Source organism: Xyrauchen texanus, chromosome 3 (genome assembly GCF_025860055.1).
Source record: "Xyrauchen texanus isolate HMW12.3.18 chromosome 3, RBS_HiC_50CHRs, whole genome shotgun sequence".
Lineage (NCBI taxonomy): Eukaryota > Metazoa > Chordata > Actinopteri > Cypriniformes > Catostomidae > Xyrauchen > Xyrauchen texanus.
Window position 1 is genome coordinate 52,084,607 of NC_068278.1, and position 23,335 is coordinate 52,107,941.

The 23,335-nt window shown below is 39.8% G+C and overlaps 1 protein-coding gene across 1 annotated transcript in view; it reads left to right on the forward strand.

Annotated features, from left to right (window-relative positions):
• LOC127625881 (histone acetyltransferase KAT6A-like) overlaps positions 1-23,252 on the forward strand; it is a 60,004-nt gene extending 36,752 nt beyond the window's left edge. The window contains exons 7-17 of the mRNA XM_052101324.1: positions 126-481; positions 2,201-2,313; positions 5,170-5,285; positions 7,012-7,153; positions 8,457-8,618; positions 14,510-14,603; positions 14,704-14,935; positions 15,658-15,850; positions 15,943-16,686; positions 16,946-17,204; positions 17,354-23,252. Coding sequence (XP_051957284.1) covers positions 126-481; positions 2,201-2,313; positions 5,170-5,285; positions 7,012-7,153; positions 8,457-8,618; positions 14,510-14,603; positions 14,704-14,935; positions 15,658-15,850; positions 15,943-16,686; positions 16,946-17,204; positions 17,354-20,586 — 5,644 coding nt within the window. The 3' untranslated portion in view covers positions 20,587-23,252. The remainder of the gene's footprint in view (positions 1-125; positions 482-2,200; positions 2,314-5,169; positions 5,286-7,011; positions 7,154-8,456; positions 8,619-14,509; positions 14,604-14,703; positions 14,936-15,657; positions 15,851-15,942; positions 16,687-16,945; positions 17,205-17,353) is intronic.
• Positions 23,253-23,335: the final 83 nt, after the last annotated feature.

The following is a 23,335-nucleotide window of genomic DNA, read 5'->3' on the forward strand; positions in this document are numbered from 1 at the left end:
TTTAACCATTTAAACTTCACATCCATATTTGCTTACATATTTTTTTTTTTTATGAGTTATTACTAATGTGTAACACTTTAAAATACCTGAAGTAAAATGTTGACATAAAACTTTCTTGTCCTCAGACCGGGCCGACCCTTTAAAAAGCTTCGAGGTGGTGGGCGTGGCAGGAGAAGGCGGGGTGTTGGAGGCGTGGACCAGTGCTCACAGGGCTCCTCCTCCCCACACTCTTCCTCAAGCTCCTCGTGTGAAGGTTATCCTGGTGACGATCGCATGCTTTTCTCTCTCCGCGGTGAAAATTCTGAGCAGGGTGGCCTGCGCTTCAACAAAAAGACAAAGGGACTGATCGATGCTCTGAGCAAGTTTTTTACACCATCCCCAGATGGGCGGAAAGCTCGCACTGAAGTGGTGGACTATTCCCAGCAATACCGCATGCGCAAGAAGAGCAATCGCAAGGGTGAGCAGGATGACAGTATAGGAGGTGAGACGGGTCAAAACTACATCTTAAACGTTTGGTACTTAACTTTTTTTTTTTCTTTCTGCATAGTATTTTGCTTTCAGTGAGGACAGACCGATAATTCAATAATTGGAAATTTGTTGTCACACCTGGTAGAGATGGGATTTGTTATTTTTTTTAGTTTTTTATTTATTTGATTACAAAACCCTGTTCCATCACTACTCGTTATCATATGAACAACTGGTATGTAATTATTATTTAATATTTAGGAGCCTTAAGTACAAACACCCAATGAGTTTTTGACTCATTTCATTATAAAGAACCAGCTTCTGGGATGTGTCCCCATCTTCTGATTGGTATCGCCAGCAGTTGGGTGTGTCTTTAAGACCAAGCCTGTACAATCTAAAGGGGGTCCAATAGAATCTATGTAAAATCTTAAATTTCATGAGGCACACCTTTGCATCTCTAGATGTAGACTTGATGTTTTTTAGAATCCTAGTCCACACTCCCTCCTCCCATACCAAGTTTAAATCTTTCTCCCATAATCTCTTGAGAGAAGTTGAAGCTCCTTCCCCAGACTCTGAATTACCAGAGAGTAATACACTGATGCCTCATGACCTTTTCCAAAAGCAGTAATCACTCCTCTCAAAGTACCTGCTGTTATAGGGGGGTGTATGCTACTCTCAAAAATAGAACAGAGCAGGTGGTGCAGCTGTAAATACCGAAAGAATTGAGATATGCAAATCTTAAAATGTCGAACCAGATTTTTAAAGGATCTCAACACTCTGATCTCATATAGGTCACCGAGTGTATTAACTTCCCTCACAATCCACTCTGACCATCAGTAAGGGGACTTATTGATACATCATTTGGGGTTCAACCATAAGCTTGAGGCAACATTTAAATAAATGTCTGAATTAAACACACTGGACACTTTTGTCCATACTGGGAGTAAATGCGAGATAACTGGGTGCAACTTCTCGGATTAATTTGATAGGAAGACTTTGCAATGGAGAAATGGGTGCAAGAACTTACTGTTCAATACAAAACCAGGGAGGGGCTCTCTCAGGTGGAAGCGACCAATGAGCCAAATGTCTGAGACTGAACACATAATAATAAAATTCACTTAATCAGTTAGCCAGAATGTTCGGAGGGGAAGGGTTTCATTTTGTATAATTTGATTCCGTATTTTCTGTTAGGTTTATTTAAAGGGAATCAATAAAAAAAAAAAAAAAGAACGAGCTCCTAAGAGTCATTCTTTGAATTGCAATTGGTCATTCTGTATGTTTGTTGTTACTTGCAACTGGGGATGTTAATGATTCATTGATGAATCGTTGTTAATAATTTGATCAGTTAATCTTGTCGATTGTCAATTAATTAATTGCAGGACAAATGCCTTCAGTAATCATGCCAGCAGACTTTGAGAAGTCTGTCTATACAGTCATCTGCCTCTAGAGGGTGCTTCTGTGCTGCATGCTACCTCCTTTTTTTTGCTGTATTAACATTTACGATTAATTGATCGTTAATTTCCACGACGATCAATTATGTAAAAGTCTGAAAATGTACATCCCTACTTGCAACCAGCGAGGACAACGTATTAGATTGTTAAATAGTACAAATTAAAAAAAATATATATTTCTATTGCACGGAGCCTCATTTAAGTTTATGTACCTTCAGTTTTATGTTCTGACTGATCATTCACTCGGACTGTTTTAACTGTCTTGGTGTTTAATTTCTTCACAGACAATCAGGAGTGTGGAGACTGGCGGGAGGATGAAGACAAGTTGCCAGGACACGAGAACCTAACTGAGAATGATGTGGAGCTCTTCAGACACATTCAGGAACTGGCACTACAGGTACAGAAACAGAGGGCAAAATATTTTGAAGAATAAGGTGTGGTAGTCTTATGGAACAGAGCGTTGGTTGAATTGAATAACAAACAGGATCCTTATGTTGATAAATCCAATATTTGATGGTAGAAGAGCCCATAGTTTGTTTGCAGTCCCAGCATTTTCTTTTGTTATATTAGCAAACACTGGGAAATTGTGAAGGCCTTTTATCTCTGCTGAATGTAATGTGTGGGATTTGATAGATTCTATTATCTTGACAGCTGGTGCCTCTCTGTGATACACACCCAAACACAAATGCACATGTGTGCATTGATTGGTGTGTGTGTGTTGAGGGTCCCAGTAGAAGCAGCCATCTCTGACTGCCTGAGGAGATCAGCTTAAGAAAAACACTCACTAACCCAGAGACAGACAGTCGAACAGCTTTGAGAGATCAGCACACTTTTTTTAGGAGGATGAACACCATGCTTTAGCCCAACAATAAGACTTAATTGTGTGTGCTCTGTGACATTTTAGAATCAAAATATGTCTTCAGTCTCAGTTAAACTGACATTACTCTTAAAGCTGTACCATAGAACTTTGGGCTTTCTAGAGATATCTGTGATTGATTCTTAAAATTGCAAGTAACTTGTGGAGGAACATTTTACATCAGTTGTATTTCAGAAGTGCTCTTCTGCACGGAGTAATTTAATGGTTCTGGATTTATTTTGGCGTTTTGGCAGAAAACTGCTGGCAAACATCTGGCATCAACAATCATGCCATGGTCCAAATCTCTGATCACATTTTATCCCCATTCTGATGGTTGATGTGAACATTAACTGAACCTCTTGACCCGTATCTGCATGATTTTATGCACTGCACTGCTGCCACTTGATTGGCTGATTAGATAATTGCATGGATGATTGTTGGTGCAAAATGGGCTGGCTTGTGTATTTCTATAACTGCTGATCTCCTGGGAATTTCAAACTAGAATTTACTCTGAATGGTGCCGAAAACAAAACACATCTATTGAACGGCAGTTCTTTGGATGGAAACACCTTGTTGATGAGAGAGGTCAACAGAGAATGGCCTGACTGGTTCAAACTGACAAAGTCTACGTTAACTCAAATAACCGCTATGTACAACTGGTGAGAAGAATGGCATCTCAGAATGCTATTCTGAGATGTGGGTTGGCAATGTTTTGGTGGCACGAGGGGGACCTACACCATTTTAGGCAGGTGGTTTTTAATGGCTGATCGGTGTATACATTAATTTTATCCCAAATATGTCACAAGACATATTTATCACAAGGTAACAAGGGTAATAAGATTCCTTAAGGTTGTTTGCCTGGTGCTAGTATTTTCACCATGTCATTTATGATTTGTTAAGCTTAGTGACAAATACGTAAGCATTTCAAAGTAGTTGTTTTGTACTAGGGGTGTAACACAAAATGTCAATTTTTGTGGTAATGCATGCTGTTCAGTAAAAACATATAATAATAACTGAGGTTGAATCTGATATTGAATTCTGTGATCAGCTGTTACTGATCCATTGCCAATGGTTATTTTTCAAAGAACATTAAGCACTAAGCCATATGTTGTTGCAAATACACCACACTGTAAAATTACATGCAACATTTTAGGGAAATGTCAATGTTTATTAAAATGTATACAAACAGATTTTTCTTGCATCATTGTTGTCACTGTCAAAGATTGATGCACACTGGCAGCTTGTAAACACAATGAGTCCTCACACACCAGAGATGCGTTAAAAAAAAAGAGACGTTCAAAACTTGCTCAACCTGTTCTAGTGAGGGATCATTAATATTTAGGATTTCTTTATCCGTATGTGTGTTGTTTAGCTTAAATAATGCGAATCACTTACAATTAAACATTTGCAAGATGTCTCGTTGCCATTAGTGCAGGGTAAACCATTATTGCTGTTATTACTGCTTTCTCAACAAACATTTATATCTGTTGAGCTCTTAAATGGGCTGACTTGCTACATCAAGTGTAGGCCTTTTCTGTTTTTTAGTCTTTGTTGTTTACATCCATTTTTTTCGGCTTTTGTGTGTTTGCAGTTTTTCCTCTAACTGTACAGTTATTTAAATATGCATCACTTTACAGTGTATAATTACAATTTCATCTGTAGCCTGTTTTTTCAGTGGTATCGTTAGACATGGGAACCGTGGTTCAGGTAGGGCTGCGCTGATACGGTCATATCTATAAATCACAATTCTTTTTTTAAGGACAAAAGTGAAGTAAACTGAGCCAGAGAGATTGAAACTGATCCTACATATTTAGTCTCTCTCATGTGTTTGCAGCCATTTAAATCACGATCCAATTATGATCGTGTATGTATCATTTTATGTGGTAGTTAGTAATACCAAGCCTCAGGTTAAGCACATGTACCAAAGCACACAGTTGATTTATTTCACCCCTAGCTTGTGTATATAGAATAAGGGAAATGCATTTTGCATGTGTGTTTGTGAGTGAGAGAAAGGGATCCAGTGAGCTAGCATAGAAGTGGGTGATCACTAGTGTGTGTAAGCAGACTGGCAAGCGGCAGATGCTTTGAATTTCCACTTAGGCTGGAGATGAGAGCTAATAATAATCCTTTTAGTGTTTGTGCGTGGCTGTATGCTTATGTGAAACTATGTTTGACTATTAGAACATAAGGGCTGCTTGAGTGTAAAAGAGAGTGGCAAAAATTGCCTACTTTTCGATCCTTTGTGTATGTTGTTTGTCAGAACGCCCAGGCTGAAGTGTGTAGGGTTTGTGTCATAGTAATCTTTAAACATATCTTTTTTTTGTCCAAGTTCATCTAAGAAAGCCTTGTCTTTGCCTTTCTCTCATCCTCATCTCTCTCTCTCTTTGACTTTTGCAGAAAGTTGGCGTGACTGGGCCGCCTGACCCCCAGATGCGCTGCCCATCCGTCATAGAGTTTGGGAAGTATGAAATTCAGACGTGGTATTCTTCTCCATACCCACAGGAGTACAGCAGGTAACAATAACATTTGCTGGTCTGGGCATTTGCTATTTCTGTTATGATGTTTTATGCGTTCTATGCAGAAACATGATTCACTGTTCTGGAAGAATATACATTTATAATTGGTGACTGAATGAGATATGACATGATAATTTGGACAATATTTGACGAGGAATGTTCTGATAAATACAAGTTGAATTAAAATGAATTTGTCTGGCATGCAATCGATTAGCACAGAAAACAAAACTTGAACAAATAATTTTTATGTTGTAATCAATGCATGAGACACTTGCTGTCAATAAAGCTTAATTTGTATTTACCCAAGATTAGGGCTGGTTATCGTTCAAAAAATTACGATATTGATACCGATATCTTGACTTCAATACTGGATCCTAAACAATGCTTTTTTGATACCAGAAATCCGTTTTAACAAGATTACAAACATTACCTCAAAAAAAACTATGGTTGAATTTTTTCAGTTTGTTGGCTTTTTTTACAGACTCAAAGACTCATCTTATGAGCCTTCTGGTCTCCTCTTGCCAGGGTCGGCAGAGGCAGATGCTATAACATTAATGTGAAGAGGAAAAAAAAAACGAGAAATCTAAACTGTTAATTCAGCCAACCCTATGGATAAGTACGGTTTAACAAGATAACTAGTTAAATGTGAGTTAAACTTGATCAGTTACTGTCAACCTTAAAAGCATTTTTAGCATCTATTTAATTAGCTATCTAGCTAAATTTTTGAAGGAAGTTCTGTGGCAGGAGGACGCTGAGAGGATGACTGCACCGCTTGGTCTTGCCGTGGAAGACGGAGCAACTTTCTGCTCTTGAGTTTATTCTGTGCACTGTCAAGTGCATAATCAGATTTGTCATGTTGCCGGTCTTGGCAGCAATTATCTTGTCGCAAATATTACATTGCACGCTGTTGGCATCGAGCCTGGTGAAATGTAGCCACACTTTTGATCTTTTCCACATCTTTTACATCTATGGGTGTTGGGACGCATACACACTACAGCCTCAAGTGTGAGCCACGTCTCTGGGCGTAACTGGTGTAAACTAGTGTTTTTCCTTGATGCCTAAACACAGCCAATCATTGTCACTTTTAGATTTGGGCATATCTAGCATGCTACATGCATAATCGCTGACGTTGACGAGATTAACCACTTAGGTATCAAAATTTGATACTGAACGACAAGACTTTAGAATTTTTTGATACTCGATAGTTTGGAGGTTGGTGCCTAAAATGTATTAAACTCGATAACCAGCCCTACCCAAGAACTTTCCTCTAAGATTATTTCTGTAGGACAATAACTGAGCCCACTTTGCTGATTGACAAGTGTTACCTCATGGCAGTTCCAATACCTTGTCCAATGTGTGTTGCTTATTTTCTGTTTTCCTGTATTTTTCTGTGATTTAGTAAATATTGCACAAAAGAAACATGCATGCAATTACTGAAATGTTTGAACATGAATTTTTCCCAAAACGATCTTATTTTGTGTTCATACCAGCATTTTATAAACTGTCTCCCACCCTACACTCTAAACATCAGCAACAGCCTTTGAAAACCCTGTATCGGTCAACTACTGTATATTATTACTCGTTTTAAAAAGTTGTAAAAACAAAAACTCAAACTTGACAAATCATGTTTATATAGTTTTGTCCAAGCAATAGAGGTGTTACAACTAGTATGGTTTTTAAGGCCTTTGATGCTGATGCATGATATGTGTTGTTTGTGTGACAGGCTCCCTAAACTCTACCTGTGTGAGTTCTGTCTGCGCTACATGAAGAGCCGCAGCATTCTATACCAGCACATGCGAAAGTGCAACTGGTTCCACCCACCAGCCAATGAGATCTACAGGAAGGACGATGTGTCTGTGTTCGAGGTGAGGAAAAGAAATCTCCACCCAGACAAAACCCACAAATTCACAGAGACATACGGTTGTTGTACACACTTCAACTCGTACACACAAACGCACAGAGCCAACAAAGGAAATCTCATTCACACTGAAACGCGCTCACTCCCACACTGGTTCTGGCAATAACATCCACCCACATCCTGCCCTCACGAGGTGTCGTAATGACTCCACTCAGCAGGTTAATAAATGTATTACTGTAACCTCTATTTTTTCCAAATAACTATTGTGATTAACTACAGCCTTTGAGTTTCTCTGAAGGAAATTTTTGGCGCAAGCATGGCTTGTTCTGCATCAGCTAATTCAACCCCGCCAGACCAATATCCACTGATCTTGAATATGTTCCACATTAATCAACACCACTTAGCATTTTGAGGGTGTGCTTGGTGAGTTGGTTTTTAGAGGCTCAGGTTTCAAAGCTGCTTCTTGTCTGGTTCTGACTCAGTATGATACCTGTGTCAGCAGCACTGCTAAAAGCTAACACGACTGGCATTCAGCCGACTCTGTTCCACTATGAAATCTGGAGTGGTTTAAAAATGAGGTTTAATGACTTCAACCTAAGTGTATGTAAACTTCTGACTTCAACTGGAGTCGTATGGATTACTGTTATGCTGCCTTTTATGTGATTTTTGGAGCTTCAAAATTCTGGCCATAATTCTCTTGCGTTGAAAGGACCTACAGAGCTGATATATTCTTCTAAAAATCTTTGTTTGTGTTCAGGGCTCCATCCTATGACGTTAGTTATCTGAAATGCTTCAAACACCCATCAGAATGCCGCTATGTGTTTACATGGCAACATAAGCTGCATTCTCCAGGAGGAACCCAGATGTAATCCTTTAAGCGTCAAAAGAAAAAGCACAATTTGTATTTTTATGACATTTCAGAATGCTGCTTTCTGCCGAATACCTGGAATAAACTGTTTGTTTGTTTTCAAAGTGTATGTGAATGGGGTCACTGTCTGCTTTTTCATTGGTAGTTGCCACACTGGTGTGCCTTTGCATACAATTTTACACTCTTCTCCAGGACCTTATTCACAATAGTGCTATTTCAAATTTTTATGGGAATGACAACAAAGGCTGGGAGGTATGGACTTACAGTCTCTTTAATGTGCTGTACTGTTGTTTTGGATCTGTAAATAAGGTATATGGTTTGCCACATCACCAATCGCCAACTCTCATTGAAAATGGATGAAAGACTTCTGGTCACTGATCAGTGCAAACTGCGTGAACTACATGTCAACAAAAGCATGTAAAATGTCCTCCATCTCTTTCAGGTGGATGGAAATGTCAGCACAATATACTGTCAGAATTTGTGCCTGCTGGCCAAGCTCTTCCTGGACCATAAGACCCTATACTACGATGTGGAGCCCTTCCTCTTTTATGTACTCACGCAGAATGACGATAAAGGCTGCCATCTCGTTGGATACTTTTCAAAGGTATGTCAATCTTTTTTTGAAATTTTATTTACTTTCACATCCACCCAAGTGAGATGATAAAGGGGCTTTAATAGTTTATCCAAATGCTAAGTCAACTGATTATTCCCCCTAATGTGATCAAATTTGATTAACTGCTAGTGCTACTTATTGCATACTTTTTCTTTACTATGAACCAAGGTTCAAATTCTTAAAGATTATGTTTTCACTCTTGGCTCGTTTTGAGCATTTGTTTTTCGTAACCTAGTGCATGTTCTCCCTTAGTGAGGTTCCGTTAAGGCATATATGAACACAAACGCACTCAAATCCACACCAAAACAGTCGGTCCGAGACCACCTGGACGAGATAGTCTTGGTCCAATTGCAAACAACCTCTTGTTTGCTTGTTGTGAGAATGCAATCCATCCCAATGGACCAACAAACCAAACAATATCCCCTAGAAAAACCAAGAGCATACCTAATTCTAAAATAGAAATTCCTGATTTAATTGTAGTAGCATTTTATCTCTCCTTTGGAGTGCGGCAGAACAGATACAGTTTAGATGTTGCATCTTTATGTTGCTTCACTCTTTCTGTTGTTTGTAAGTGTGTGTTTGTCTGTGCATGCGAGAGGGAGAGAGAGAGAGCTCTGTGACCATGAGAAAATTCACTTTTCAAAGCAGAAATTATGTAGTAGTAGTAATTTATAGTAGTAGTAGTAGTAGTAATTTATTTCAGACAGACAACTTAGTTTCAACACAGTTGAGCTGACAAACAACAGCATATTTCCTTCAGTCTGAAACAGGTGTAGGCTGAAGCTCTTGCTTATAATGCCTACCCTTTTTAAAAACATCTCATATTTTAATAAAATAAAATAAAAATACGTATTGTCTTACATCAATATAATGTTGACAGACAAATCTAAATAGAATACAAAAACATTAGTATTCCCTATGCAATACAATTGCACAATCCAAAATACAACAAAAACAGCTTATTCATTTATCACTCTTTACATTGTTTCATATAATTTCCATGCATTATTTTTAAATAGATTCTTTAAGTTACTAAGTGTCCCACATATTTTTAGTTCCTCATGACAGTTATTCCATAAATTTACACCTTTAACTGAAATACAATGGTATTTTGCATTGGTCCTCACTTGGTTCCTTTTAAATATACAAGTTCCCCTTAAATCATGTTGGCATTCTCTTTCTATGAACAACCCTTGGATACTTTCTGGCAATTGATGGTTTTTTGCTTTGTACATGATTTGTAATGTTTTTAGTTCTACTAATTCTTTAAACTTTAGAGCCTTTAATTCAATAAAAAGGGAGTTTGTTGGCTCCCTATAGGTGATTTTCTTTACTATTCGTAATGCTGTCTTTTGAAAAATAAATATTGGATTGGTGTTTGTTTTATATGTATTTCCCCATACTTCCACACAATAAATAATGTATGGAAGCACAAGGGAACAATACAAAGTATATAATGATTTTTCATTTAAGAAATCTTTAACTTTATATAATATTGCAATTGACTTTTGAAATCTTTGAAATCTTTGAAAGCTTCCAATTTAATTTATTGTCTATAATTACTCCCAGAAATTTAATAGCTGACACCCTTTCTATTTCAACTTCATTAATCATTAATTTACCTATTGTATTCGATAAACGATTGCCGAATACAATACATTTTGTTTTACTTATATTTAACGTTAGTTTATTCGAATCAAACCAATTTTTTAGCAGTGCCATTTCTTTTCCCATTGTATCCAAAAGTTGTTTCAGATTGTCACCAGAACAAAATAAGTTTGTATCATCCGCAAATAATATCAGTTGTAATACTTTGGAAACCTCACATATATCATTAATGTATAACAGAAAAAGCAATGGGCCCAGCACAGAGCCTTGGGGAACCCCACATGTTACCTGCATCAGTTGTGACTTGCAATTATCTATTTGGACATATTGATGCCTTTTCTCTAAGTAATTACTTATCCAAGAGTGAGCTACCCCTCTTACTACATATTTTTTCAGTTTCTCTAGTAAGATGTCATGGTCGACAGTGTCAAATGCTTTTTTTAAGGTCTAAAAATACCCCAACTGTGTATTGTTTATTTTCTATTGCGTTAGATATTTTCTCCACAAATTCTAATAATGCATGTGAGGTTGTTCTATTACTTCTAAACCCATATTGTTTTTTACTTAATATGTTGTATTTGATAACAAAATCATTTAATCTTGAATAAAATAATTTTTCCAATATTTTTGAAAACTGTGAAAGCAAAGAAACAGGCCTATAATTTGAAAAGGTATGTCTATCTCCAGTTTTATATATGGGTATAACTTTAGCAATTTTCATTTTTTTAGGAAATAAACCTTTTTGAAGAGACAAGTTGCATATATGTACCAGAGGTTTCTCAACACACTCGATAATATGTTTGCAAAAGCAACTAATGACAAATGACTACTGTGACTGGAATGCGCATTCTGTACCATGTGGTAACGGTTAGTATATCAGTAACATTAAAATACTTGGAAATTTGTACCATTTCATTTCCAGTATCATGTACTGGGTATTCTAGCTTCGAAGCGCAGCTATTATGGCTGGAGTGGAATGGACCGGTGATGCTAGCTGTGGTTTATCGTCATCCACGCTCAGTGAAAGACTTTATACATGAATTCACAGAATTCGTGGGATTTATTACTACAAAATGTGACCGCTTTTTACTGGTTGGTGACTTTAACATCCATGTGTGGTGTCAGTCAAAAGGATAAAGGACCCCAAACACATTCATGGTCACACTCTAGACTTGGTTCTTTCATTGCTGATTTAGCAGTCTCTGATACGTTGTTATCCGATCACCTGCCGATATTATTTTCTATGTCTCTCCCTATGCTCACTCAAAGAGCAAATCTAGCTGAAGAACTGGTCCGTTATTTCTCCCCTCATTTCTGTGAAGATTTTAATCAGCGTTTTAATATGACCAGTACATCACTGTCCCTCGAATCTCCGCTACCCGATTTGGATGCTGACCACCACCTCAGGTGGCTAAACTCTTGTATGGTTGGATGTTTTAAATGCTACTACACCTTACGGTTGTGCCGATGGACGATATCATCGTCCATCGTGATGGCTGACCAACATCACGATGTAGAGCCACCATCGTGATGCCACGCCCCCTTTTGCGAGTCTTGCTAGTGTGACTCACTAATCCTAGTCTCTTCTATAGTTAACCTAAACACTTTGCAGGGATTGCTCTGTAAATTAAATTGAGAATATAACTAATGCATATATGCTATTTTAAATACTGTGGTATATGCCAGAGACGTGACGTGTTAGTCTGTGAAAATACCGTGTCAGGCAGGCTACACAAATATTGATCTTGACATTGTTAGCTTCTTGTCTTTTTTTTACATGTCTTACACTGTACATTTACATTAAAATATTTTATGTTGTAGGCTACAAGAAAATAGCCTTTATTAATTAATTATTAGTAGTTGTAGTGTCTCAGAAAATCTTGCTCATTGTCACATAGCTCTTGTATACACTGAAGCGGCAGTTTAAGATAAACCCAGACCAGCTGAACGTCAAATAACTTTTGTCTGGTTAATACTTTTAAAGAAAAATTTCCTTGGCCATAAATCCATAATGTCAAATCAAATGAAAGAAACAAGGTGAATATGAATAACACACATTTATTAAAACATAGAAGAACAACAAATAAAGAACTAGAAAACGGGAACAACACTCAGACCGAAACTCGGCATTAACATTTCACTTATAATTAGCAGCACAATTAACTTCAGCACAGGCTACAAAATAAATTATGTTATTGAAATATTGTAAAGTGGTCATATGAACTACACAAATGAACGTTTAAAAAATAATATGCAAAATCGAATAGCTCAGCAACGGATGGCGAAAAATGCGTAAAGAAGTCTAATATCTTTCACCATAGACCATGTTTAAATTTCGATGTTTCTGGCCAGAAATACCAACATATTCACTTTATCTGGTTTTAATAAGCTGTGGATTGGAGTAACTACACTACCCGCTGTGCTGAAGACCCGCTCTGATGGAGTACTGGTAGCACATATGCACAGATATTTCCGTGCTAATCTTGCCATGAACGGAAACCTTTTGTCGTTCGTTTTCCACCAAGTCAGCGGGTCCTCTTCCCCATCAATGGCCATTTCCTGCAGGTACATGGTCATTTCTGCCTCGACCTTTTGCTCATTAGTGAGTAAAATAACAAAATTATAGTTTTTAAGTGGAAAATAGTATTTATGTAAAGAGATATATTAAAATAAATAGTGCACAACTCTTCTTAAGTGAAAGCTGAAAAAAAAATGCTTCAGGTGTCGTGCAACCTACTGATAAAGCGCCGACAAGTCATTCGTTGGGTTAGTAAAATAACGAAATAATAATTTTTGAAAATTATATGAAATTATATAATCCCGCCCCACCGACGATATCATCGTCCATCGCGATGTTTTACTGTCAACATCGTCAACTGCCAATTTAGGGGACATCGCCAACCCTACTACACCTCTAAAACAATGTAAATCTAAATGTAGATCTGAACCATGGCTCAACTCCATTACTCACTCTTCTAGACAAGCCTGCAGAAGAGCTGAGTGAAAAAGGACAAACTTCAAGTTTCTTTCGAAATACTGAAAGACAGCTTATTGGTGTATCGACTGTAAAATCAGCAAAAGCTGCTTACTTTACTAATTTAATTACAAATAATCCCCATCGTCCCAAGGTTCTGTTTTCTATTAAAACTTCTATTTTGAACCCCCTGTTAATGTTATACCTAATACTTCTGTTGTATTATGTGAAGGTTTTTGTAAGATCATGTTACCCCCATTTTAAGATCACTTCACTGGCTGCTGGTTCAAGCTAGAATTGATTTTAAAATTGTATTGTTTGTTTACAAATCACTACACAACCAAGCTCCCAGTTACTTGTCTGACTTATTACATCCTTGCAATCCAACTAGAAGTCTGAGATCCTGTGATCAATATCTCCTCGATGTCCCGTGCTCGAGGCTAAAGCGTAGAGGAGGGAGAGCCTTTTCTGTCGTGGGTCCTATTTTATGGAATAGTATCAATATCAGATTGTCACCTTCATTATCTGTTTTTAAATCTTCTCTTAAAATTCATCTCTTTTCACTGGATTTTAATAGTATGTAATATCCTGGTCTTAAATTGTTGTGTGCTTTTATAATTTTGTATTGTACAGCACTTTGGTCAGCCTTGATGCTTTTTTTTAAATGTGCTATATAAATAAAAGAACTTGAACTACCATTTGACAATTTTTTCACAGGTATATAATTTTAATCAGTATATTGATGTATGAGCTAAATCCAGGAACAGCGCAAAAACATTTTGACCAATGAATGGACAGTTTGTTTACATGTGAATAACTGAACTAAGAAGAAAATGAACATTGTAACAATTTTATCCCCTAAACTTTTTGCTACAGGTCTGAAAATGAACTCATTATAGGTTACGCTGTACCTGGTCCTTTAAAAATCCTTTTTATTGAAGGATCGGCTTAATCGCATCTGGGAAACATTTTTGGGCGTTTTTTGGTGTCTTATGTATTGATTATGCCCCTAGAAAAGAAAGGATGTTTACACTAAATGAGTTCATAAAATGTTTTATTTTTTTGTAGGGTCAGTTTAGGGTGTAGTGTAAAGAATTGTATTACCTATATTCACAAAATTGCAAATTTTATGGTGCAAATAAAAATCAATTTTAGGCAACGTTTCTTTGTATCTTATAATATAAATGTTTTTATGGCGAAACAAAATACATGGCAAATATTTTGCGAGATACATGGATAGACACTTGTTTATCACGCTTAACATTTTATAATTTTTTTTTCCTTATACATTTTTCTGTAGGAGAAGCATTGTCAACAGAAGTACAACGTATCCTGCATCATGATTCTACCACAATATCAGCGCAGGGGCTATGGGCGATTCCTCATTGACTTCAGTAAGCACTACACTATATTTTCTCTGTCCTGTCAGTCTTGAGCTTTTTTAATAATGGAAATATTATTGTGAAGAGAATAAACTGTTATGGCTCCCTGCAGGTTATCTGCTGTCCAAGAGGGAAGGCCAGCCAGGCTCACCAGAGAAGCCTTTGTCAGACTTGGGCCGACTCTCCTACATGGCATACTGGCGTAGTGTAGTGCTGGAATGCCTGCATGAAATCAGAGACAGGCAGCTTACCATCCGCAAACTCAGCAAAGTCACTGGAATTTGCCCTCAAGATATCACAGCCACCCTGCTTAATCTCAACATGCTGGAACAGAGGGGAGACCAGTAAGAGAGACTTCAATATCCAATTTTAGATTAATGCCATTATTGACCTTAAAATGTGCAATACATTATCTGTAAACGCAGGCACAGAGAACAAGAAGCATATATATCCTGCAACATTTCACAGCTATCTCTGCTCCATTTTTACATGTTTGAACATAATACTCTTTTACATTTGAGAATTTACACATTACCTGGTCTTTAGCATCTTGGCAGATGTGGCTTATTATGATATGTTTAATGAGATCTAACAAGACGCAAAAGGAAATAATTTACATTTACGCATTTGGCTGATGCTTTTATCTAAAGCAACTTGTGCATTCAAGAAATCTGTGTTCCCTGGGAATCAAACCTAAGATCTTCGTGTCAGGAACATTTAAACACTATTTTGGTTGATGGGGTCAACCCAAAGAACCCCCTTCTAACAGAAACGCTTCACAAACAGGAGTAAAAATGGGCTCGTTTGAGATTCTTCACATTGTAGCTGTGAATGTCAGAAAAACACCGCAAGCTGCAGCATATTGACTAGGAATTTGTCCTATGTATTAGAGTAGCATGTCAATAACATGCTTGTAATTGCAGGTATTACTGTAACAGTTTTTAGCTCAACATAGGTACATGCATTATAAACATATTATCATTTAATATTATTTTGTCTTTATTATTTGTAGTCAGGTTTCCTGGATGTAGTACCAGTGACTTAAAATCTCTTCCTGTTGTTAAAGGGTGGTTATTCTGCGCAGAGAGAAGCTGGTGGCCACTCACATGGCCCGACTGAAGGCCAAACCTCGGCAACTTGAAGTCGATCCAGACTGTTTGCGCTGGACACCTGTTATCGTCACCAATACAGTGGTATCTGAGGGAGAGGGGGATGATGATGAGGAAGAAGAGGAAGGAGAGGGGGAACCTAAAAAAGTGGTAATTATCTTATGAAGTATACAACATAATGGACATATACAAGTACATGCTAAAACTTAACTTCTTTTCTCTGTAACTAATCTGTTGTATAGATTAAACACAGCCAAAAGAGCTCTCCGCTCTCTTGGCATGTGCCAGGAGAACGGGAAAAGGAGGAAGAGAAACAGAGCTTCCCTACATTACCCAAAAGCCAAGGCTCTCCACCACCCTCTTCTTTTTGCAATAGTGTTCTCAGTCCTGAACGGCCTTCCCTTTTTCTTCCCGCTAATGGGGAACGCAGGGGACCTGGACGCCATTCCAAAAACTGGTTATGGGGTAAGGTGAAGGATGCACCACGTCCAGGGCCTGGTCGACCCCGCAAAGTAAGGCCACCTGAGGAGGATGATGATGAGGAGGAGGAGGAGGAGGATGATGATGATGAGGAGGAGGAGGAGGATGATGAGGACGATGACGAGGAGGAGGAGGAGGAGGAGGATAGAACTGACATTAATAAGGTCACAACATCATCACCAACCCTATTGCCCTTAGGTAATGAGCCTGACTCCACATCAACCTGTCCCTTGGAGGCTCCCAGGCACTCTACAGTTCCACTCCCACGCAGCAGAGGGCGGCCTCCACGGAAGAAACGTGGCCCAAAACGCAGGTTTGGTGTGGATCCTGAAGATGGATTGCCATCGTTGCCACATAGCACAAGGCTAAGTGAACCTGCTCCAGTTCGACATGCCTTTTTCAATGAGAGCAGTGCAGATGAGGAGGAGGATGAGGAAGATGAGGAAGAATCAAGGACTCGTTCTCCACCTGTCCTCACCAAGCCCACATTAGGACTTAAATGCAAGGTATGTGCAGTTAAGTAAATTGTTTAATTTTCTCTAAGCTTTAAGTTCCATTGTTTGTTGATAATTACAAGATATAAAATTATTTGCCTTCAATTTTGTTTTCTTTTTTCATGACAGTTTTATGTAGATTTTATTCACATTAAAATGTGTACATCTTTCAGTGAAATGGGGTTTGTTACTTTACTGAACATAACATCAAATCTTCTAGGCTTTTTGATTCTGCTGTGGATAATTCTGACTGTAGAAATTTCCTTTGCAGTCTCAGAAGTCCTTACAAAAGAGGCATGCACGTCAGCGCAGCCACCCCCATAGCAGTGTAGTGACCGAGACCATCTCAGAGACCACTGAGGTTCTGGATGAGCCATTTGTGGATTCAGATTCTGAGAGGCCAATGCCCAGATTAGAAGAGGAGACTCCGTTCGGCAACCCTCTCCGACGCTACACAGCAGCCCGCAAACACATGAAACTTGCCCCCAAGAGCATCAGCAGAAGCAATCTGACTGAATCAGAGGATGATGGTTAGTTAGACTAAGGACTGCTACTGGGATTCAATTTGAATTGTTGTACTTTACAGATATACATAGAACTTCTAAATTTGGTCTATTATGTTTGCACTTATTTATTTATTTTTTTCTGTCCAAATTCAAAAATATCTCTTTTTGTCCAGGTCCCACTCCTGTGCTGAAGCCAGTTGCTGGCCTGAGAAGACCTGAACCTTCAGAAACCACAACAACTGAGGTGCCTGAGGTCCCAGTAAAGAAGAAGAAAGGCTGGCCTAAGGGCAAGAGTCGCAAGCCACTGCACTGGAAGAAACGTCCAGGCAGGAAGCCTGGTAGTGGAGCCAGTCAGACAGCTGACTCCAGTCTTGCAGTTCCATCCTCGGAGTACCCACCGCCCCCAAAGATTAAAATGAAACCTGGCAGGAAACCTCGCAGCTTTTACCTGCAGCGGGATCAAGAGGAGGCAGCCAGACAGGAGTTGGAGCAGAACCAGTTGGCTCAGCAGCAATTAGATAATTCATCACTGGAGGACAGAGCCTGTAAGAAGACAACAAAAACCTTAACTGACCTTAACCCTGAGAAGCGGAAAGATACAGAAGAGGAGGATGATTTCCTTCAGAACTTTAGAGAACCATCCAAACCCAAAAAGCGAGGTCGACCACCAAAAAATACCAACCTCACTCCCTCTGTACCAAAACCACCTTCTGTGTCTGAGCCAGAAGAGGAAGACGAGGAGGAAGACAGACCATGGGCAGTGGAGAAGACTAGCCGTCAATCTTCTTGTACCATGTCACAGTCTTCCAGCACCAGTGTCCCTCAGCCAAGAGCTAACACAGACATGGCAGATGCAGAGGAGAATGAAGAGCATGATGATGAAGATTGTGATAACAGGGTTAGTCGGAGAATAGCAACGACACCAGGCTCAGGAAGCCGGCGTAGTGATGACCATGATGCCGATGATGAAGGGGATGGTCGTATAGAAGAGAAAAGTGACAGTGGCAGCAGCAGCAGCAGTAAAAGGAGGAAAGGTCAAGACTCTGAGGATGATGAAGAGGAGCAAGAGGATGAAGAAGAAGAAGAGGAGGAACCATCATCGCCAGCTCACTCTCCGCCCGTGAAAGAAGAACCACAAAGCAGTGAAGGTTTTGTAGACATGCAGGGAAACGTGGCCCGGGACTATGTCAGCAAACAGGAGGTGGGGGAGGAAGAGGATGCAAAAGTGGAAGGGGTGAAGACGAACTCTGTTGATGGTCAGGATGAACGGCAACGACGAGAACAGGAGGAATCTGCAGCAGCCGCGGCAGCCGTAGAGACAGTAACTGCCATCACAACCCCCTCTGAACCACTGGACATGCAGCCTCTAAATGTTGAGGAGAAGGCTGTGCTCATTATGGATACGGAGCACTCACACCAGCACCCTGATTTTAAAGATGACCAGAGCCACCACCAACACACGCATCACCACAGTAGTGAGCTGGATCTGGAAACTGTGCAGGCAGTTCAGTCACTTACGCAAGGCGAGGCCCAGGAGGAGGAATCCGAGTCCCATGGGGCCTACCTGGACTGCGAGGAGACAATGGCTGCCTGTCGCACACTCCAGAGCTACAGTCATGGTGAGGTAGATGAGGAAACACTAGCCCTGGTGGAGGACTGTGGAGCCTCCCAGCACAGCCCCATGCCCAATCCACCAATGCCCACTTTACCGAACCAGTCTGTGCATTCAGTCAACAGCCCTGGAATGACGTCTGGTCCTATGGAGACTGGACCAGGAGTACCTGGTCCCACAGGAAATGGAGTGGGAGCAGTTGGAGGGTATACCCAAATAACCCCAGAGCACCCCAGTTCTCTATCAGCTCCTACTCTACAAAACATGGAGACATCCCCCATGATGGATGTGCCATCAGTTTCAGATCATTCCCAGCAGGTGGTGGACAGTGGCTTTAGTGATCTGGGCAGCATAGAAAGCACCACAGAAAACTATGACAATCCAAGCAGTTATGACTCAACGATGGGTGGTGGAGGAAATGGAGGAGGGAATGGAAGTAATGGAGGTGGCATGTCTGCGGTTTCAGCAGCAGTGGTGGCTGCTTCCACATCTTCGTCATCTTCATCTTCTAGTTCAGTCACACCATCATCTTCGCAAAGCAACAGCTGCTCCTTTGTCTCAACCCCTGGATTGACTTCCTCTAGCACCGGGGTTGGCTCACAGATTGCCATGGGTAGCTGTAGCCTTATCCAACAAGCAGGTTCTGGGCCTACCAATGCACCTGGATCTAACGGTGGTAGTGGTGTCCCACAACCTCCACCCCCACCACCTCCCCCTTCTGCTAGCACTCCAAGTTGTAATATAAAGACTTCACAAGGATGTGTCATTGAAAGGCCACCAAGTGCCAGTCAGCAACAGCAAAAGAAGGTGTCACAGCCTCCTCACCAACAGCAAAACCCAACACCACAGCCTTCACCCTCTGCTCCACCTCCACCTCATCAGCAAGCACTCTCACAGTGCAGCATGGGGAATGGCTTCGCTTCCACACCCATGATCATGGAGATCCCTGAAAGTGCAGGCAGTGGAGGAGGAGGGCGCACTTTGTATGACCGCATGGGCCAGGATTTTGGTCCTGGAGGCTATGGCCAGCCCTCTGCTACTTTCAGCTTAGCCAAACTCCAGCAACTAACCAACACCATCATGGACCCCCATGCCATGTCTTACTCTCATTCTGCAGCGGTCACTTCATATGCTACAAGTGTTTCTCTGGCCAACCCAGGGTTGGCACAACTTGCATCCTCCCCACACCCATCACTGCCTCAGGCACAGCCAACTATGACCCCACCTCCCAATTTGAGTTCTGGCTCCATGAATCTTGGCTCTCCTTTGATTCAGTGCAACATGCCAGGGCCCAACATTGGACTTCCTCCTCCACCCCATACACAGCGATTGCAAGGCCAAATGGGCACCGTAAAGGGCCACATTTCTATTCGGTCCAAAGCCTCTCAAATTCCAGCTGGCTCCTCTCACCAGCAGCAGTTGTACAGTCGCAGCTCTGGTGCTGTGACCATGCAAGGTTCCCCACGCACTCTAACAGTGCAGCGTGGGATGATGCCAAACCTAATGCCCACACCTGCTGCTTACAACTCTATGAACATGAATCCACTAAATGCTGCCATGTCAGCTGGTTATCGCATGCCGCAGCCCATGATGAACAGTGGGTACCACAGCAACACACCCTATATGAATCAGTCAGCCCAGTATCCCATGCAGATGCAAATGGGCATGATGGGAGGACAGGCCTATCCACAGCAGCCTATGCAGCCCAATCACCATGGTAACATGATTTACACGGGCCCCTCGCACCACAGCTATGCTGGTGTCCCCAAACAGTCACCTTACATGAGCAGATGAACACCAGTGTACCAGCAGATGGAGAGAAAGCTAAGAGATGTTTCCACTGAACTTTGCATCTCTACTTCATTCATTTAGATCCACCCTCCAAAGTCAGGGCGAAAAGACAAGTGAGCTTAATGGAAGAAGAGAACATAGAGGCTGCAAAAATTTATTTTGCTTTCTTAATATGTTGTCATCAAGCTCTGTTCCTTTGGGTTCATTTCCTAATTGCCTGAGCTGGGAAGATGATGAGAGGATCATGGGAGATGATTTAATGGACCTTTATTGTGGCAAGTGTAGACTGCCTTCTATCTGCCATCATCCATGAGACAGAGAGGGCGAAGCATCAAAGCAGCTAAAGGAGAAGTGAACCTAACCTTTTAAACTGAGAAACAAGTACATTTATGTTGTTAATGAACACATTGAATCATGCACAGTCTTCAATTGACAAAGGAAGCCTTACCTAAAAGGAGACAAAATAATTGTAGATGGACTTTATTTTATTTTATTATCATTTACTTTATTTTTAATAATTTCTCCTTTTTTTATGACCGTTGAGATGGTTGTGTTTCAGTCTGACCTCATGGTTTGTGTGTGGCTGTTTTGGAAAAAGTGATTAAAGCTTGTTTGCTCATTCACTCACCTGAACATAAATACATCCACTCAAATACACAGCTCTATAGCCACTTGAGAAATTGCATGGAGGAACTTGAAATGGGGTTCTAGTCGGCAGACAGAAGGTGTGCATTGTCTGTAAATCCGTGTCTTCCCAGTATGGAATCGTGTCTATCCAAACTTTACAGTGGGAAGAACCCAAAACAGAGGTAAAAGACTGCTTCACTTGGAGTTGCATGTCTGATTGAAGTGACCAAGCATCATTCTTCATACCGTAGACTGGACTGAGCAGAATTCCTTTGAAACTAGTTCATGTAAATATTCTGGTACTACCTGGTTCACAGCACAGACCCGCGCTTTCATAAACACTCCACAGATGTCACTAGAGAGCACAGCAGTCTATTAGAGGGAATGTTTGTAACTTCATTCTACATAGTGCACCATCTACATAATGTAGAGGGTAAAAAATGGTGTAACAACACAGGAGCATGTCTGCAAAGCAGTCAGATATGGTTGTTAGTATTGTAACTGCTCATTCAATGAGGTTAATGATTCCTCCTAAAGTAGGCCTTACTGTGGTACCAGTAAATAGTGCTCATCAAACTCCAGCTGATCATGCGGTTGTGATCGCTGTTGGCAACAAGGAGTTGTACAAATAAGTAGATTCGTGTCTGCAATGCACACATGGACTAACAAATACTTATACCTAGGATAAAGGATAAAGTGCACGATGTTCTGAAATGGTTACTGTTTTAGGACAATGGGCAGCAGATTTCTTAATGATCCAGTATTCATTGTCAATATGACGACTCTTTCTCAAAGATCTGTCGTTTCATATATTATTTGTGCGCTATTGTTTTTCTGAATTTTATCAGACTGGGCAGCTTTCTTTTATGACACAAGCTGACTCTTTTTGACTTTAGAAGAATTCTTGTAGAGAAAATGTTTTTTCTAAAATATAAAAGAGAAATTCTGACATGGATATTGGTACTGTCATTTTTTTCACTTCTGTTTCAGGAAAAAAAAACAATGCATATTTTTTAGCTCGACTCTTGGGGTAATATTATTAAGAAATTAAAAACTAAAAAAAATTACAAATCACTTTTAGTGAATTTAAGATGCCTTTAACCTTTCCATTCCATCTCATATCTAGAGTTTTCTATCTTTGTGTAGTATATTAATGCTATTTTAAAACAAAAGGAAAAGCAGATATCTAAAGGTCACTTAGCATTATTTTCTTTTGTTTTTCTTGGTTATTGTGTGTTTAAGACAACTTCCTTACATCTACAAGGCATGTAAAAATGAGCTCAGTATATTTCTGTCTGTTTATATTGCTTATCTTTTCGTATACTTTGTTATTGTACATGGTGAGTTGTAAGCCAAGAGAGAGCCTGGTACCCAGAGAAAGAGAGCGAGCCAAGCTGGGGCGCTCAGTGATGGTCGTAAGCGTCCGCCTTCCACTCCTCTCTGTTTTGTCCCTGTATGTATTTCCATTTGTTCGTTTCTTTCTTTTTTTTCTTAGCAAGTACTTAAAAAAAAACTCTGTACATTTTAACATGAAACAAAAATAAATTATGTTGAGCCATTTCATTTGTCATTGTATTTTTAACTACATCTTTTCAGAGATTTCACAGCTTTTTGCCTTGCAGAAGTCATTCAGCTATGTCAGTTCCATGCCAGTGCTAGCACAGCGTGGCTACTCGATTACAATTTTATAATTTAATCTTATTTAACTAGAGGTGTTTTTTTATGTTTTCTATCTAAAGCAGTGGTTCACATCCTATACAGACGTAGGAACCCAGACTCTTTCCTTTTGAGTCTTTCTTTGAATTATGAGTATATGTATTAGAATGCTAATGTGCAGATTTTCATTTTCTCCTCCTTTTCCTGCAATTGGACCCCCCGGTTGAATTACTTGTATCTTGTTCGGGATAAAGGTAAAAATGCACGATGTTGTGAAATGCGTACTGTTTTAGGACAATGCGGGCTGATACTTTCTTTTTTTAGAAATTGACTCTCGAATGTAACGAGTTGTTATGAGTTGTGGTCACACATCTGTGTAAGTTTATATTTGGTACTTTCTAATAAATTAATTTACTTCTTTAAATACTCTGAATGCACTGTGTATTGTTTTTAGAAGTTAAACAAGTTT